Source organism: Felis catus, chromosome B3, assembly GCF_018350175.1.
Source record: "Felis catus isolate Fca126 chromosome B3, F.catus_Fca126_mat1.0, whole genome shotgun sequence".
Classification (NCBI taxonomy): domain Eukaryota; kingdom Metazoa; phylum Chordata; class Mammalia; order Carnivora; family Felidae; genus Felis; species Felis catus.
The window spans coordinates 2,995,176-3,010,965 of record NC_058373.1 but is presented as its reverse complement, the minus strand read 5'-3'; the positions used below and the strand labels follow the sequence as shown (position 1 = coordinate 3,010,965).

The 15,790-nt window shown below is 53.2% G+C and overlaps 1 protein-coding gene across 4 annotated transcripts in view; it reads left to right on the top strand.

The window, feature by feature from the left end:
• EFL1 (elongation factor like GTPase 1) overlaps positions 1 to 15,790 on the top strand; it is a 122,953-nt gene that overhangs the window by 27,843 nt on the left and 79,320 nt on the right. For all 4 annotated transcript variants that reach the window (XM_023254828.2, XM_045058728.1, XM_023254827.2 and 1 more), the window contains 7 exons: positions 12 to 135; positions 1,417 to 1,493; positions 2,464 to 2,600; positions 4,333 to 4,455; positions 6,604 to 6,703; positions 13,578 to 13,729; positions 13,966 to 14,132. In XM_023254828.2, coding sequence (XP_023110596.2) covers positions 12 to 135; positions 1,417 to 1,493; positions 2,464 to 2,600; positions 4,333 to 4,455; positions 6,604 to 6,703; positions 13,578 to 13,729; positions 13,966 to 14,132 — 880 coding nt within the window. The remainder of the gene's footprint in view (positions 1 to 11; positions 136 to 1,416; positions 1,494 to 2,463; positions 2,601 to 4,332; positions 4,456 to 6,603; positions 6,704 to 13,577; positions 13,730 to 13,965; positions 14,133 to 15,790) is intronic.

The following is a 15,790-nucleotide window of genomic DNA, read 5'->3' as shown; positions in this document are numbered from 1 at the left end:
TTTCCTTCCAGGATCGAGCACTTTGCCAGAATCTACAGTCAGAAAATTGGCATCAGGAAAGAAGTCCTTATGAAAACCCTGTGGGGAGATTATTATATAAATATGAAGGCCAAGAAGATTATGAAGGTTGATCAGGTGATGTGGCACGTGTCCCTCGCGTTCTCGCCCTGTTGAGACTTGCGCGGTAACACCTTTACTGTCCTTGGTTCACGTGGGTCAGTCCACGAGGGGCTTTTTCCTGTACACATTTGGTTAAGGCTCATGTGTCTCATTTCCAAGTGTTGTTCTTTAAATACCGGGTGTTTAAAGAGCCGCGCTCTCGGAGCCTGCTGTACCCCGAGGCTCTGCCGAGGCCTCTCTCCCGCCGAGCGCTGGTCACCGCGTGTGCTGACGGGGAGAGGTGGCTACTGCCCAGCCCTTCCTTCTGTAGGCAGAGGGGATGCCGAGTCACGGAGCCTCGAAGGATACTTCCTTACGGCCGGGTTGTTGTTTTAATGTAAAATTCAGGATTTTATAAATTCATTCTCCCGGAAGAGCACGTATATTCCTTTTAGAAAATGCTTGTGAATATAAAGCCATGAGAAAAAGAAAAAAACAGAAGCCAACACTGCTAATGCTGTGGTTTTAATTTTGTGCGTTCTCATAGGATAGAGACATGCATCCCTCAGTTGATTCTGTTATTTACGTAACGGAGCTGGCGGTTTGCTTCACATCATACCGTGAACATCGCCCCTTGCCATTAAAAGCTTTCATAAACAGTATATTTTAAAAAGGAGCCGGCGTGGCGAGGTGGGTCGAGAGTCCGAGTCTGTGGCTGAGTCTCGGCTCTGTGGCCTCTGTCTCTGTTCTTTCCTCTGTGAAATGGGGACAGTAGTTCTCACCTCCTCGAGCAAGGGGGCGTCCGTTTATGTTCCGTCTCCTGTGTGTGTGAGGGCATCCTCCTCCTGGTGCTTTTGCCATTATTTTGCACAGACTTTGTTTGATAAGAGAAACGGTAGGGCCTTTTGTTTTGCTGTTACCTTCTTCCTTGAAGTTTAGCGTTTTCCACGTTTAAGAACATTGCTGGCAAGAAGTTCGTGGAAGGACCTGCACACGCGGAGTGAATTTTCAGCTCCCGGTGTGGGCATCGTGTGCCCCCTGATGGCAGTGGGGGGAGGCGGCGGTCCCAGCGACTTGACCCCCAGCCGGTCTCGTCGTTTGTCGAGTCTCTGGTTCCCAGAGGAAGAGAACAGTGGTTGTTACTGACTGCAGATTATTGGCTGTTGAGTGCATATTTATAACTGCTTTCTGCCACTTTACTGCTAAGTAAACATCTTCTAGTAGAAACGAGACATGTTAATACAACACGTCGAGAATGAATATGTAGGCTGCCTGTTGAATATTGGGAAACTTAAGTACGTGTGTTCTTTTTTACAGGCGAAAGGAAAGAAACCTTTATTTGTACAGTTGATCCTGGAGAATATATGGAGTTTGTATGATGCGGTCTTGAAAAGGTAAGACTGCTATAGTGCTGGGTCTTTGGGCGCTGTGATTTGCCTCCCTTCCAGCGTGATGGGTGTCTCTTCACAGAGGTGGGCTGGACGGAGCGAGTGAATGGACCCTTCACAGATGGGCTGGTCCCGGGGTCCAAGGTAGAAGGGCATGTGGTGCAGGTAAAAGTGGTGGGAGGGACTGAGGAGCAGTCTGTGCTTCTGGAGGGCTGAGACGAGGATATAGACGAGATGGGTGGAGGGAAACACTGGACCTTTGTTTGTACAAACCCAGTTTGAGATGAGATCGTATTTGTAGTGGAAAGGGTGTTTGACATCTAGGATCATTCACAGGGAACTTGGGAACCGACTTGCCTGATACAAGTAGAAAGAAGGTTTGCTTTAGTAAATTTTCATTCAGAGTTATCTGGAGTTGGAACTGTGACTTCCAGCACTCGTACATAAAACTGCCTCTCCAATCACCATAGCTCGCTAAGGGGATTGGGCTCGTGCTCCAAGGGGCTCTGAAGAAGGGGTCATTGGAAGGAACGGAGTAGAGATTGAGCCGTCCTCCACTGTGGCTGGAGCCCCTTCCGGGTGTGTCTAGTTTCTTGTAGGAGGAGTACGTTGGGAGGAAGCGTGTCTAGTTCCTTTTTTTATTAAAAAAAAAATTTTTTTTTTTATGTTTATTTTTGAGAGAGAGCACGAGCCGGGGAGGAGCAGAGAGAGAGGGAGACACAGAATCCAAAACAGGCTCCAGGCTCTGAGCTGTCAGCACAGAGCCTGACTCGGGGCTCAAACTCACAAACTGTGAGATCATGACCTGAGCCGAAGTCGGACGCTCAACCGACTGAGCCACCCAGGCGCCCCGGAAGTGTGCCTAGTTCTTGTGGAAGGAGTGTGTCTGGAGGAAGTGTGTCAGAATGTGGCATTCCTTTTCCTCTGTGCCCCTTGGTGTCTCTCTGTGACCTCCCTGTTTGTATGTTTCCTACAGGGACAAAGAAAAAATTGATAGGATCGTGACTTCTTTAGGATTGAAGATTGGAGCCCGGGAGGCACGACATTCTGATCCTAAAGTTCAGATCAATGCCATTTGCAGCCAGTGGCTGCCCATTTCCCATGCTGTGCTTGGTATCCTTTGTCCTGATGGTTTTTAATGAAGTGATAGTTTTGACAAAACAGGAAAAACATGTGACTGGCAAACAGGAAATCCTTTGGAAGTAACACATGTCAATCCAGAGTAAGTCTTCTGTGGGGCGCCTGGGTGGCTCAGTCGGTTGAGCGTCCGCCTTCGGCTCAGGTCATGATCTTGCAGTTTGTGAGTTTGAGCCCCGCGTTGGGCTCTGTGCTGATGGCTCAGAGCCTGGAGCCTGCTTTGGATTGTGTGTGTGTGTGTGTGTGTGTGTGTGTGTGTGTGTGTGTGTGTGTGTCTCTGCCCCTCCCCCAGTCACGCTTGCTCTCTCTCTCTCTCTCTCTCTCTCTCTCTCTCTCTCTGCCCCTCCTCCACTCACGCTCTCTCTCTCCTTTGGAAATAAATAAACATTAAAAAAAATCAAAGTAAGTCTTCTGTGGTTATTTCATATTCCACCACGAAACTGTATTTAATGCTTTTAAAAATGAATATTCTGATGCTAATTTTTATTCTTACTAATACCAATTCAAATGAATGTTCTTTCAGGAAGATGTGTCTTTTTGTTTAGTAGACTGTGACAACAAAAAATTTTATTTTACTAACATTTATGTGTAACTAGGTAGTTTACATGTGTATGTCAGATCAGTGTTTCATTTTAGTGACATATTTTCTTAGCATATTGGTATTTCTTGGTAGTGATTCGAGGAAGACTTGATTTGAGATACATTTGAGTAATTAAAACATTTTTTTACATTCATTTATTTTTGAGAGAGAGAGAGAGAGAGACAGACAGACAGAGCATGAGTGGGGGAGGGGCAGAGAGGGAGACACAGAATCCGAAAGAGGCTCCAGGCTCCGAGCTGTCAGCACAGAGCCTGACGCGGGGTTTGAACCCATGAACCGTGAGATCACGACCTGAGCCGAAGTCAGAGGCTTAACTGACTGAGCCACCCAGGTGTCCCAACTAAAGTAATTTTATAGGTAAACTATCTTCTTTTCATTGATCTGCATGTCCCAAGCAGCCCCCGGTGGGCTGTGGTACAGTGTCCCGGGCGTGGGCCAGCAGTGGCACCTCAACCCGGAGCTGGGATGGACCCACACCTGCAGTGACACTGGCTCGGGGAGGGGACCTTCTCGTGTCATAGCCGGTGGCTGATGTTGTTTCATAAAAGTTTGTAGACACTGAAACCACGTGAAAAAATTTTAGGACAAGCTACTGAGCTCTCCTCACTTGTTCCGTGGGCTGTCAGTGTATTAGGATGTCTGTCTTCAGAATCCTTCCTGGGACGGGGCGCCTGGTGGCTCAGCTGGTTAAGCGCCTGACTTCGGCTCAGGTCACGATCTCGCAGTTCGTGGGTTCGAGCCCCACATCGGGCCCTGTGCTGACAGCTCAGAGCCTGGAACCTGCTTTGGATTCTGTGTCTCCCAATCTCTCTCTGCCCCCCCCCCCCCGCCCCCCACTGGTGCTCTGTATCTCTCTCTCTCTCTCAAAAATAAATATACATTAAAAAAAATTCAAAAAAAAAAAAAGAATCCTCCCCGGGCTTGAGAGAGTCCACGAACTCCCTGAACTTGTGTCTGTATTTTGAGACGTGACGCGCGATGTTTGACAGCTCGGGTGTTTTGCGTGTGGAGGTCCACTGCTGCCTCAGGAGTCGGCGTGTGCTGTGAGTCTGTGCCGGGGTGGAGGGCACTTGTTCACGACTGTGAGTCCTTAACCTCCAACTTCAGCGATGGTGTGTCAGAAACTTCCTAGCCCCCTGGACATTACGGCCGAGCGGGTGGAGAAGCTGATGTGCACGGGATCACAGACGTTTGACTCTCTTCCCCCAGAAACCCAGGCCCTGAAAGCAGGTGAGCCGAAGGTGGACGAGGCAGGGGCTTGGCTGAGCGGCCCAAGCCCAGGCTGCTCTAGACCAGTTAGCCAGGTGGCCGATTCCAGGGACAGTTCCACAAAAGGCCCTGTTGCCAGTTTTCTTTTCCTGCCAAAGTCAGAGTTTTGCCACGGCCGTTTTGTCCTCTCCGGGCTGGGAGAGCGGAGGCTCTGAGACGCCTCCCTTCTGCCCCGGTCTCATCTCCTGATCTCCTGGTGACCCTGTCTCCCGGTCCCTGGACGAGCAACGGTGTGTCCCTGAGCTGCTCTGCCGCCACCATGGCTGGGTCCCTGGGGGCCGCGGAAGGGGTTCCGGGGCCGGCCTCTCTTTGGCCCCCGCAAGAGGGGACCCGCCGGTCCCAGGCTCCGTCAGGCTCCATGACCGGCAGCTGCAAGGACTCGCGGCCTCCGCTTTCCCTCCGATTAGATGTGCAGCCTCCAGCCCAGAACCACTCGGCTGCTGTTCTCGGGGCCCCTCTTGAGTGTCCTCGTTAAATCCTTTGACCGGATCCGTCACGAGTGTCTGACGGCGTAGATCACTCCTCCCCCCGGGAGACACCGTCTTCTCGTGACTTCTTGTGCTTTTCTCCCTGTCTCCCTGGCCGCCCATCCTTCGCGTCTTTCCCCGCTCCCCACCCTGACTTTTCCGGGGTGGGACGCCCCAAGCAAGGCTCAGCCTTCAGACCCCATCCGTTCCCTCCCTGCATTCAGTCCCCTGGCGACCTCCTCCACCTCAGGGCTGTCGTGACAGCACACTCACCGTTGCCACCCACCTGTGTGGCTAAAGCGCGCGTCTGCCCCCCCCCCCCCCCGGCTCCCGTCGCGGCACCCCACCGCCACCCACCCCCGCCACCCACCCCCCGCGCTCCCGTCGCGGCACCCCACTGCCCACCCCCTCTCCGCTCCCATCGCGGTACCCCTCGCTCCCGTCGCGGCACCCCACCACCCCCGCCCTCCGCTTGCCTGCCCCAGGCACGCCCCCCCCACACCTCCTACGCGGGGCTTCCTCCAGCCGCCCGAAGCCTGCCTCCCCGAGTTCCGCCCCACGAGGTCCCTTCATTCGCCCGCCCACTCCCACACGTGGCCGTCATCCGGGCTCTGTGTGATTCCGCACCCTGCGTGGCCTTGCTCCGCAGTCCGTCCAGAGCGGGGCATTCGGCATTTCTGCGTCTGCCTCCCTGGGCCGCACGGTGATCTCTCACCTGCTCGAGAGGACAGCTTTTCGCTGGGGTCCCTGCTTCTGCCTTGGGTTCCCTTCGGTGTTGTCCCGGTGCGGCCTGGGCGATCCTGGTGCGGGCGGGGGGCCAGACCCGCCACCCTGCTCCTCCCAGCTGTTCCCTGGTGCCCTAGGCGACACGCCTGGTGTGTGTTCACTTCTGACTTCCTGTGGCTTTGTTCTTGCTTGAAGTTTACTGTCGGCTTCTTTCACTGACGTGCACATTATTTTGGTGTGGGGTGATTTTCTTTCTTTCTTTTTTTTTTTTTTTTTAAGTTAATCAGGGCCCCCCAGGTGACTCAGTTAAGTATCCTGGATGACACTTGATTATGGCTCAGGTCATGATCTCACGGTTTGTGGGTTTGACCCCACATTGGGTTCTGTGCTGACAGTGTGGAGCCTGCTTGGTGTTCTCTCTCTCTCTCTCTCTCTCTCTCTCTCTCTCTCTCTCTCTCTCTCCCCCCCCCTCCCTCCCGCTTGTGCACCCTCCACCCCCGCTCATGCACCCTCTCTCAAAATAAATATAAGCACTAAAAAAATTAATCAGTGATTTTATACCTCTAAGAGGTAAAGAAAGGTGTCAATACATTGATAGGAAGTTGTGTTAGATTGTATAGATTTAGGGGAAATTAACATCGTTATACTACTGAGTATTTCTAAGGGTTTTGTTACTGCCGTGATAACATAGTCCCTTCCGTTTTCTAACTTGTGTAAGCTGTGTGTATTTTATTAATGAGCTACCTTGTTGACTTTTGACACGTGGGAACATTCCTCAGTATTCCCCCTTGCTCACTGGGTCTAGGGAAGAATTTGTGAATGGTATGGGGCGGGGGGGGGGGGGTGCTTTGCTGGCTTCAGCTCCGGGTAGGGTTGACGGGAAAAAGAGTGACCTTTTCACTCCCTGTTTGTGTAGCTTTCCTGAAATGTGGGAGTGAAGACACTGCTCCCGTTATCATCTTTGTTTCCAAAATGTTTGCCGTTGATGCCAAGGCTTTGCCGCAGAACAAGCCCAGGTAAGGATGGGGGGGGGCGGGGCGGGGGGGTGGTCACGTTCCCAGGGTGGCACAGAGGGGGTGTGGGCGGAGCACGCCCCTGCTTTTCCTCCCCAGCCCCGGACTGCTGGTGAGCCTCCCCTGTGGAAACGTACGGTGTGCACCCTGCAAGGTGAAATCAGCTCCGGGACAGTTGGTGTGCATTGATGTGAAGTCTGAAGGAGAATATAGTAACAGTCGTAGCCACGGGTAATTTTTAGGGAGCATCCGGCAAGTTCTCCAAGCCTGGCTGGCGACCTCAGTGGAGATTTATAAGCGCGTGAGCATCTCTGCTGATCTGCGTGGAGGTGGGGCGTTGGCGCCTCCGGAGATGGATGATTTCGCACGGTCCCCGAGTCTTGGAGAATCTGTTCTACAGCATCCGGGTTTTTCCTTCCCGGCCCCGCTCCCTCCCCCTGTAGTTCAGATCCTGGTCCGTTCTTGGGGGGATTACTGGCGCCTCCCGACCGGCTTCCCTGACCTGGGCTCCATCATGTGATGTCGGGGTCCGGAACGAAAACTTGACGTGGGTGCCTGGAGCCCCTCTTGTGTAGTACCCGCATCTCCTCTGGCCATTCTCTGTAGGCATTTTTCCAGTAACCCGAGAGAAGTACCATAAACATGACGTCTTAAGAACGTCCAGTACACCGGGGAGCATCTTAAGTCTGGTTCTTGTGTGGTATCAATAACGACGCTCCCCTCACTGACTGCACCCCCCGAGCTCTCACAGTACTCGCGCCCCACCGCTGACGGGCCGTGCGGACCTGACAGCAGTTCTGCAGTGGGAGAAGTTAGTGTTTCTCTTGTACCTGCAAGAGAAGCCAGGCGCCTTAAGAAGACTGAGTTCCACGCTCAAGGTCACAGAGCTGGAAGGAGGCCACAACAGTGTCTGAGTCCAGGTGTGTCCGCTTTAAAGGCGACAGCCTTTCACTCCCTGGGTGGAGTCTGGCCTGACTCATCCACTGTGGCTTTTCTTTCTTTTCTTTTCAAGCACTTACATTTAAAAAAAAAAAAAAAATGTTTTCATGTTTATTTATATGTGAGAGAGAGAGAAAGCGTGCGAGCAGGGGAGGGGCAGAGAGGGAGAAACAGAGACAGAATCCGAAGCAGGCTCCAGGCTCCGAGCTGTCAGCACAGAGCCCTACGCGGGGCTTAAGCACATGAACCAAGAGATCATGACCTGAGCCGAAGTCGGACCCTTAACCGACTGAGCCACGCAGGTGCCCCTCAAGCACTTACATTTGAGTGTGTTCTTCGTTTAACTTTGAAAATGCTGCTGTGCTCAAATATTGAGCCAAAAGCAGCGGCGAGTAGTGAGCTGTGACTCTCCCCCCTCCGCGTGCTGTCTGCACGGGACCCCGGCAGTGAGTGCCATCCCCTGGCCCCGTGGGAGGTCAGGCAGGGGCCGCCCCAGGATGGTGCCCCTCAGCCCCGCTTCGGGATTTGCGTCACAGGCCACCGGCTCTGCCTGGTGCGTGTCTTCAGCCTCGTCTGCTTCCTTCCAGCAAAGAGTTTGTCAGGAGAGAAAAAGCCATTCTGAGGACAGTTGACCTTAAATTCAGTGATCAGGTGACCCTTTTCCTATGGACTACGGTAAATTGGCAGGACTTCATTTGTCACACATGTGACGTGTCTGTGCTTGACGGCGGCCTGGGTGAGAGGCCAGGACGGTGGTTCAGTTGTCACGAGCAGACGCTGGCTTTGAGAGCCGCACAGCGTGTCAGCCAGCTGCGCATCCCCACACGAGAAGGCGTCCTCGCGGAGCAGAAACTGCATGGTCCTTGCGGTCTAAAACCATAGTAACGTGTCCTGGCTCCAGTCTTGGTTCTTGGTCCCCTTCGCCATGGAATGTTACCCTCCAGCTGTCCTCATAACCTTTGCAGTGAGAACTTGTAGAATCTTCTCTCGAGCCGTTTTCCTTCCGTTGCAGCTTTCATATCCGTCTAGCGCGGATCCATGCCCCACGGCCCCGGCACCGCACCACGCGCCTCGAATGTACTGAGCCGCTCCGGGCTCCCTCTTCTGAGTCCTTGCCTGCGTTCCAGGTCCTCCGCAGTCGGGCCGCACACCGCCGCGCCTTCTGTCCAGCCGGCCCCACGTTTGTTCTTTGGCAGAGCTGGCTCTCTCATACCGTTACGTCACTCTTCTGAGATACCTGGGAGCGGATGCGTGGATGCGTGTTTTTACCTCTCCTTCCTGCCAGCGCCCTTCCTCCTCCCCCGGAAAGATGTCCCTGGGAGACCGAAGCCCCCAGCTCCACCTTCCTTAGTTGCTGTTTTCCTTTGTCCTGCAATTCTCTCTTTGTAGCAGAGAGCACTTTGCTCTGCCGAAGTTTGAGAAACCTGTGTAAACTTCTGTCTGTCATCTGATTCTTATCAGGGTGGTGCTTCAGGGTCCGTTTCTTATAATTCTTCCCAGTGGCGTTGGGTTTGACCTCCAAAACATCATAGTAAGTGGTTTCTTCCACCATTTTGTGCAGCCGGTGAGCAGGCCCAGGCCAGAGTGGGGAGCGGGAAGGAGCGCGTTGCTGGGCACAGTCCTCGGCTTCTCACTGAGTGTTCTGGAAAGTTCTGCCTAGTGTGGCTTTTCACCCCTCACTCCTAAATCTAAGCCGGCAGCCATCTAGCTTCCCTGTCCTTTTCCTTTTAGATTCTGGGCCTTTGTTTTTGCTGTTCCCAGCCGTAGTCTATCACAAGTTCTTACTAACACGTACATGGTCTACGTGTGTGCTCAGGAACACTTTACTGGGAATGTTTTATGCCGTTCTTCTCCCCCTGAATGTCTGCATCTGTTGCTTTTGCCTCCTTCTTGAGAAGCAGCTCTTCCTGTAACAAGATGCTGTCTTCAAACAGAAGTCACTCTTTTCTTTAAAAAAAAAATATTCATTTTTTGAGAGAGACAGAGTATGAGTGCAGGTGGGGCAGAGAGAGAGGGAGACACAGAATCTGAAACAGGTTCTAGGCTCTGAACTGTCAGCACAGAGCCCGATGCGGGGCTTGAACTCACAAACTGTGAAATCATGACCTGAGCCGAAGTCGGATGCTTAACCGACTGAGCCACCCAGGTGCCCCCAGAAGCCCCTCTTCTGGGTTTGTCGCTTTACATCCTCTCAGCTGCCTCTGTCCCAGCTGCAGCAGCCTTCCAGCCTGTTCTCGGACACCCCAGCCCCCTCTTGACCAGGGTCACAGAGGCCAGAGCAGGAGCATTCTGCTTGGAATCTGGAGGGTGGATGGATTTGTGTTTCTGCCTCTTCCCTTCCCCGCCCCCCCACCAGTTCACCTGCCCAACCTTTGGGTCAACGTGCTCACCTCTGCTCTCTTCCATCTCATGTTAGTAACTGCTGTCCCTTCAGGAAGAGTCAGCCACAGTTAGTCAACTACAGCCTGAATAACTCATCGCCCACGGCTGTTCCTTGGCTGGTAGAACTCAGCTTTCTTGGGTATAAATTCCTCTTTGTTCTCAACAAACGCTGGATACGCAGTGGGTGCTGGTATAGTCCTTGCTGATTTCTGTCTGGCTGTCTGCTGTTTCCCTGCACGCCGCTCCCGGCCCACGGCAGTGCCGGGCACGGAGCAGGTGTTCCCTGGACGGGCGGATACGTGGGCAGATGGGAGCAAGCGTCTATACGTTTGGCGCTAACTTGATAAATATAAATGCTAATGCTCCCCGACCGTGTCGTGAATTGAGGTAGAATTGATGTAACTTACGTGAATGGATGTTTCTTTTGACCTAAAGCTAACATCATCTGCTTAATGTGATGATGATTTTATCCTCTTTAATTCCTTCTGAAGGGGAGACATCCTGGGGATAAGGAGCACAGGGTTTGGAGTCCGAGCTGGATTTGAATTTCGGCTCCTCCCTCTATTTTCTGTGTGACTTTGGGTCAGGTTAAATTTCCTGAGCCTCTGCTGTATCAGCTGTAAACTGGAGATGATGGTGTCTGTTTCATTTAGTTGTTGTAATAAATATGTACTATCGTACGTGTAGGGGGATTAAGACAACGTCGAGATTCTGGTGATAAGCCCATTGAAACAGACTGTGTCTCTTCACCTGCAAACAGGTGTCTCATATTTTTTTCATCCCTGTTCTAACGATAACGTTATATTTTGCATTTCTTTTTTAACTCAGATACTCTTGTAAGAGGTTTTAGCAAAAGTCTAGAAACACAGTAAGTCATCCTGGGACTGACTGAAGAAACAGCTGGAGGGTTTGGCTTGCAGCGGAGCAGGGGGAGAGGGGCCCGAGTGCAGGCCACCGAAAGGAAAGGGGGAGCGGATTTGTTGGATGTCGCTCCGGAGCACAGGACTGCAGCCGTGGCTAGAAGTTGTAAGGAAGGAGAGTCCATCCTGTACTTGAACAGGCTTCTCACACGTGGAGCTCCCGGGAAAGAGAGGCTGGTCTCTTGCAGGTGAAGCAAGCCTCCAGCACCAGTTCTGGCTGCTTCGTGACCCCTGATCACACCACTCTCGGCCGCTCATGTTTTTGTGATCTATGACACGGCCGCACAGGGACATGGGTCTGACTGCAAAGGGACAGCTCCTAGAACCAGACTCATCCATTTTGAGGGGTAGGTGCAAAGGGAGGTAGGACTAGTGCCCAGTCCTGGTGGGAGATTGTCTAGCAGGTGGGAATCTTTCTACACAGCACTGGACAGTCAGTGATGTAAGCGGTCCCCTCCCCGACTGGCCCGCAGCGGGGATGTAGGCGGTCCTCTCCGGGGCTGGCCCGCAGCACTGATGTAAGCGGTCCCCTCCCGGACTGGCCCGCAGCGGGGATGTAGGCGGTCCCCTTCCAGGCTGGCTCACATGAAGTAAGAAGGAGGAAGAGGTTTTAGACCCCTGGTATAGGAGCTCTGAGAGTATGTGGCCATGTGGAATGCACGTGAACGGTGTACTTTCAGAATGGATATCTGAACGGGTTCCAGAGCTTAGGGGAGCAGAGGGGAGAGTGGCATGGCAGTGTGGGGATGAGACCACCTGTCAGGTGTCAGGTCAGCAGTCAGGGAGAAAAGCAGAAATCATGGGGAGGAACGGCAGGAGGGAGGCGCAGAGGGACAGGACCACACACAGGAGGGAGGCATAGAGGGACAGGACCGCACAGAGTGGGCAGCTTCCAGAGCTGGAGTGTCCAGTTAGGACCTGAGCACCGGCCCGAGTGTCTGGACGCTCAGTCCCGGAGTCCGGGGCTAAAGCACTGTAGTCCCGCCGGCTTCAGGGAGGCGGTTGGTCTTGCCTTGTGCCGGGGCTGAGGGTGCAGGCGGGTCTGCACAGGCCCACACGCGGGTGAGGAGCCTCGTTCTGGGAATCCGTGCACCTGCTTGCTTCTGCCTTCCAAACTGAAGCTCCCCAACAGTGCGCGTTTTTATTCAACTTAGCGCTCCCTTTTCTAAGACCCTCTCTGTGGCCTGATAGGCATGAGGGTAACTCTTTAGGAAAACAGCTCGTTCCCCTTCCCCCAACCAAGACTAACCCCCAACAGACAGACAGCCACACACCGCCTTTTCTGTGCTGGTACTTGGGTCTAACACAACGGCTGATAATCACAATTTGACCTTTTAGTCCAGCTGAATTTCCAGCGTTCAGCCTGACCTTAAACCCTTCCTCTTGGACCCAGGTTCTTTGTGAACATGTATTCTTTTTTTATATATATTAAATATAATTTATTGTCAAATTGGTTTCCATACAGCACCCAGTGCTCATCCCAACAAGTGCCCTCTCCCTGCCCATCACCCACTTTCCCCTCTCCCCCACCCCCTGTCTACCCTTAGTATGTTCTCAGTCCTTAGGGGTCTCTTAGGGTTGGCTTCCCTCCCTCTCTGTAACTTTTTTTTCCTCCCTCCCCTCCCCCCTGGTCTTCTTCCTCAGAGATTTTTCTCAAAATCTACATATGAATGAAACCATATGGTATTAGTCTTTCTCTGCCTGACTTATTTCACTCAGCAGAATACCCTCCAGTTCCGTCCACATTGCTACAAATGGCAGGATTTCATTCTTTCTCATTGCCAAGTAGTATTCCATTGTATATGTAAACCACATCTTCATCCATTCGTCAGTTGATGGACATTTAGGCTCTTTCCATAATTTGGCTATTGTTGAAAGTGCTGCTCTAAACATTGGGGTACAAGTGCCCTTGTGCATCAGCACTCCTGTATCCCTTGGGTAAATTCCTAGCAGTGCTATTGCTGGGTCATAGGCTAGGTCTATTTTAAAAGTTTTGAGGAACCTCCACACTCGTGAACATATATTCTTAGGCGTTTGTGGGGAAAACCTCAATTTAAAAAAAAAAATATTTATTTTTGAGAGAGAGAGTGCATGAGTTGGGGAGGGGCAGAGAGAGAGGGAGACAGAGGATTCAAAGCAGGCACTGCACCAATAGCATAGAACCCGATATGGGTCTTGAACTCATGAACTGCGAGATCATGACCTGAGCCAAAGTCAGAAGCTCGACCGACTGAGCCACCTAGGTGCCCCCACACCTCCATTTTTTACCAAGGCCTTATGCTTGCTTCTCAGCAGGGGTGTTCTGAGCCCAGGTATCTCACTCGTTTCCAGCCTGTCCTCGTTGTTTGCCTCCTAGAAAAAGGTGGGCGTCAAGGTCAGGCTCCGTGCCGTGGCGTGTGGCCGTGTGTGGGGCCGTGGACTCTTGCGTGTCTGTTCGTAAGCTCAGAGTAGCTCACGCGGCATTGTAGAGAAGACATCGCTACTGCGGGGGGAGAGCTCGCAGAGACCGTGCTTGGAAGGGGCTTGGGACCCGTCGCCGTCTTATCCGGCCCCGCTGACCGTTGCCCTTTCCCTGCGCGAGCGGACCCAGAGGTGCTGATGTTGCCAGGTGTTAACCTGCCTGTGACCTCCTGTAGACCTCTCACGCAAGAAGAAATTGCGCAGCGGCGTGAGCGCGCAAGACAGAGGCATGCAGAGAAGCTCGCAGCGACGCAGGGGCCGGCGTCCGTGGAGCCCCCGGAAGACGGCGGTGCCCCGGAAACAAGTCCAAAGGGAGAAGAGACAAAAGGTACAGCTGTCCCTAAATAGGTTTAGTGCGAATTAGTTGTTTTAACTTAGGCCGCTCATCCCCTGACTCTGGAGCTTGGCTTTAACTGTAGCTTTAATCAGCGTTCTGTCATTCTTGGTGCTTCTTTCCCGAAACTGGGCCACATGTCTCCTATTCACCGTCTGCTCTGTGTTTTTAGGCATCTCCTGGCCTGGAGGGAGCACTCGTGGCACTCATTGTCCTCTCGTTTCTGGCAGGTGGTGAGCACCAGGTGGAGGGTGAGACCCTTAAACCTCAGCCCGAAGAAGGAAGCAGCCACGAGTCTTTCGTTGCTTTTGCTCGAGTGTTCAGTGGTGTGGCTCGAAGAGGAAAGAAAATGTTTGTCTTGGGACCCAAATACAGCCCCGTTGAGTTTTTGCGGCGGGTAAGAATTAGAAATAAAATGTCACTGTAAATGTGTTTTGTTTTAAGTGTATTTAGAGAGAGAGAGTGTGTGAGCAGGAGGGGCAGAGAGAGAGGGAGTGTGAGGAGCCCCATGCGAGGCTCGAACTCACGAACCGTGAGATCGTGACCTGAGATGAAATCAAGTCAGGCACTTAACCGACTGAGCCACCCTCGCGCCCTCAAGACGTTAGTGTATTGTTTCACGGTTCTTAAATGTTTCCGTATCGGTTGAGATTACCTGATTGGTAGGTTTATTTTGTCTCTAGAAAGGCACGTTCAGGTGAATCCATATATCTCCTCTTAATATTGCTCTGGTAACATTTGGTAAATCTGTCTCCGTGGCATTTGGAAAACTGAACCAGTATGTGAACTGAGTTTTCAGGCCTTACTTAACTGTGACGCTTTCCAAGGCCAGAGGAAAGGGCTGGTTAAGAACAGCTGTCATGCGGGGGCCACGGCAGGGGCAGGACTTCGTGAAATACGGAGATCCAAAAACGAGGGGGCTCAGGCCAAGGGGAGGGGCAGTGAGCGGGTGACAGGCCGCGGTCACGGTCACGGCACGGCCGGTGGAGCCCAGAAATTGATCAGGAAGGTCTGTAAGCTGGTGAACAGCCAGCATCCAGTGACGTACACCTGAGCCGAAGGGCAGAAAACCCCACAGGCTTGAGCGACCTCAGGTCACTTTTGGACGTAAGCAGAGCGTATACGTCGTAGTTAAATCGTGAAGGTCGCAGGATGATGAGGATGCCAGAGGTGCAGGCGGTGAGTCAGGATCGGCAAGAAACCGCGAGAGCTTGTGAGAGTCGCTGCCTCACGAGCAGAAGAGCGCTCGGTCCTCTCCTCGGGGGAGAGCAGGGAGGCTGCGGACTCGGCCGCGGCAGAGCCAGAGGGGCAGGGGGAGGCTCTGCCGTCACCGTGCCTTGCCTACAGTGCTCTGTTCCGTCAGTTTTAGCTGTTTAATCCTTGGCGATGACTCTGCTGAGCGGCCCTCGGCGGGCTGTGGCATGTCGTGCTTTGGCGAGAGGGAGCGCGGCCGCGGGCGTGGGGACGGGGGGCTCGTGCGTTCACAAACCCGTTGACGCTCGTTGACACGCTACTTTAGACGTAGTTGATGGTTTGTTACTCACCAGTAAGGCTCGAGTGGCGGCCCGTCTTCTTCCTTCTTTGTTCTCTGGGCCGTCCAGGTGAGGAAGAAACTGTCGTTACTTGGCGTGGCACGGAGTTAGTGGGCTTTACGAAGTCCACGGGCCCTCCGGTTTATCTTCTCTGTGGAGCGCAGCTCTGCTCTCGAGGGGCTGGCGGCTGAAATCCCCTCGTCCTGTGCCACCACCCGAGGGGCAGCGACGGAACGAGTTGACCGCGCGGAGGACTCCGAACTCCGGTAGCCGGAGCCCCGGAAGGTCTCCTTCCCACCTGCTTTTCTAAACTGTCACGGGTATCGCACACCCAGAGATAGACCTCACGTGGACTTGGGGTCCTGTCCGCCGGGTAGCCTGCCTGTTACAGACTATCGCGGATGGAGCAAATCCACGGTCTCCGTGTTTCTGTGGAGCGGGGGTCCACGCCGGAGTGTAGACCAGACTGTGTTCTCCGGAGGCTCAATCGGGAAGGGGTCGGCCCCCGGGGTGGCTCGGGTTG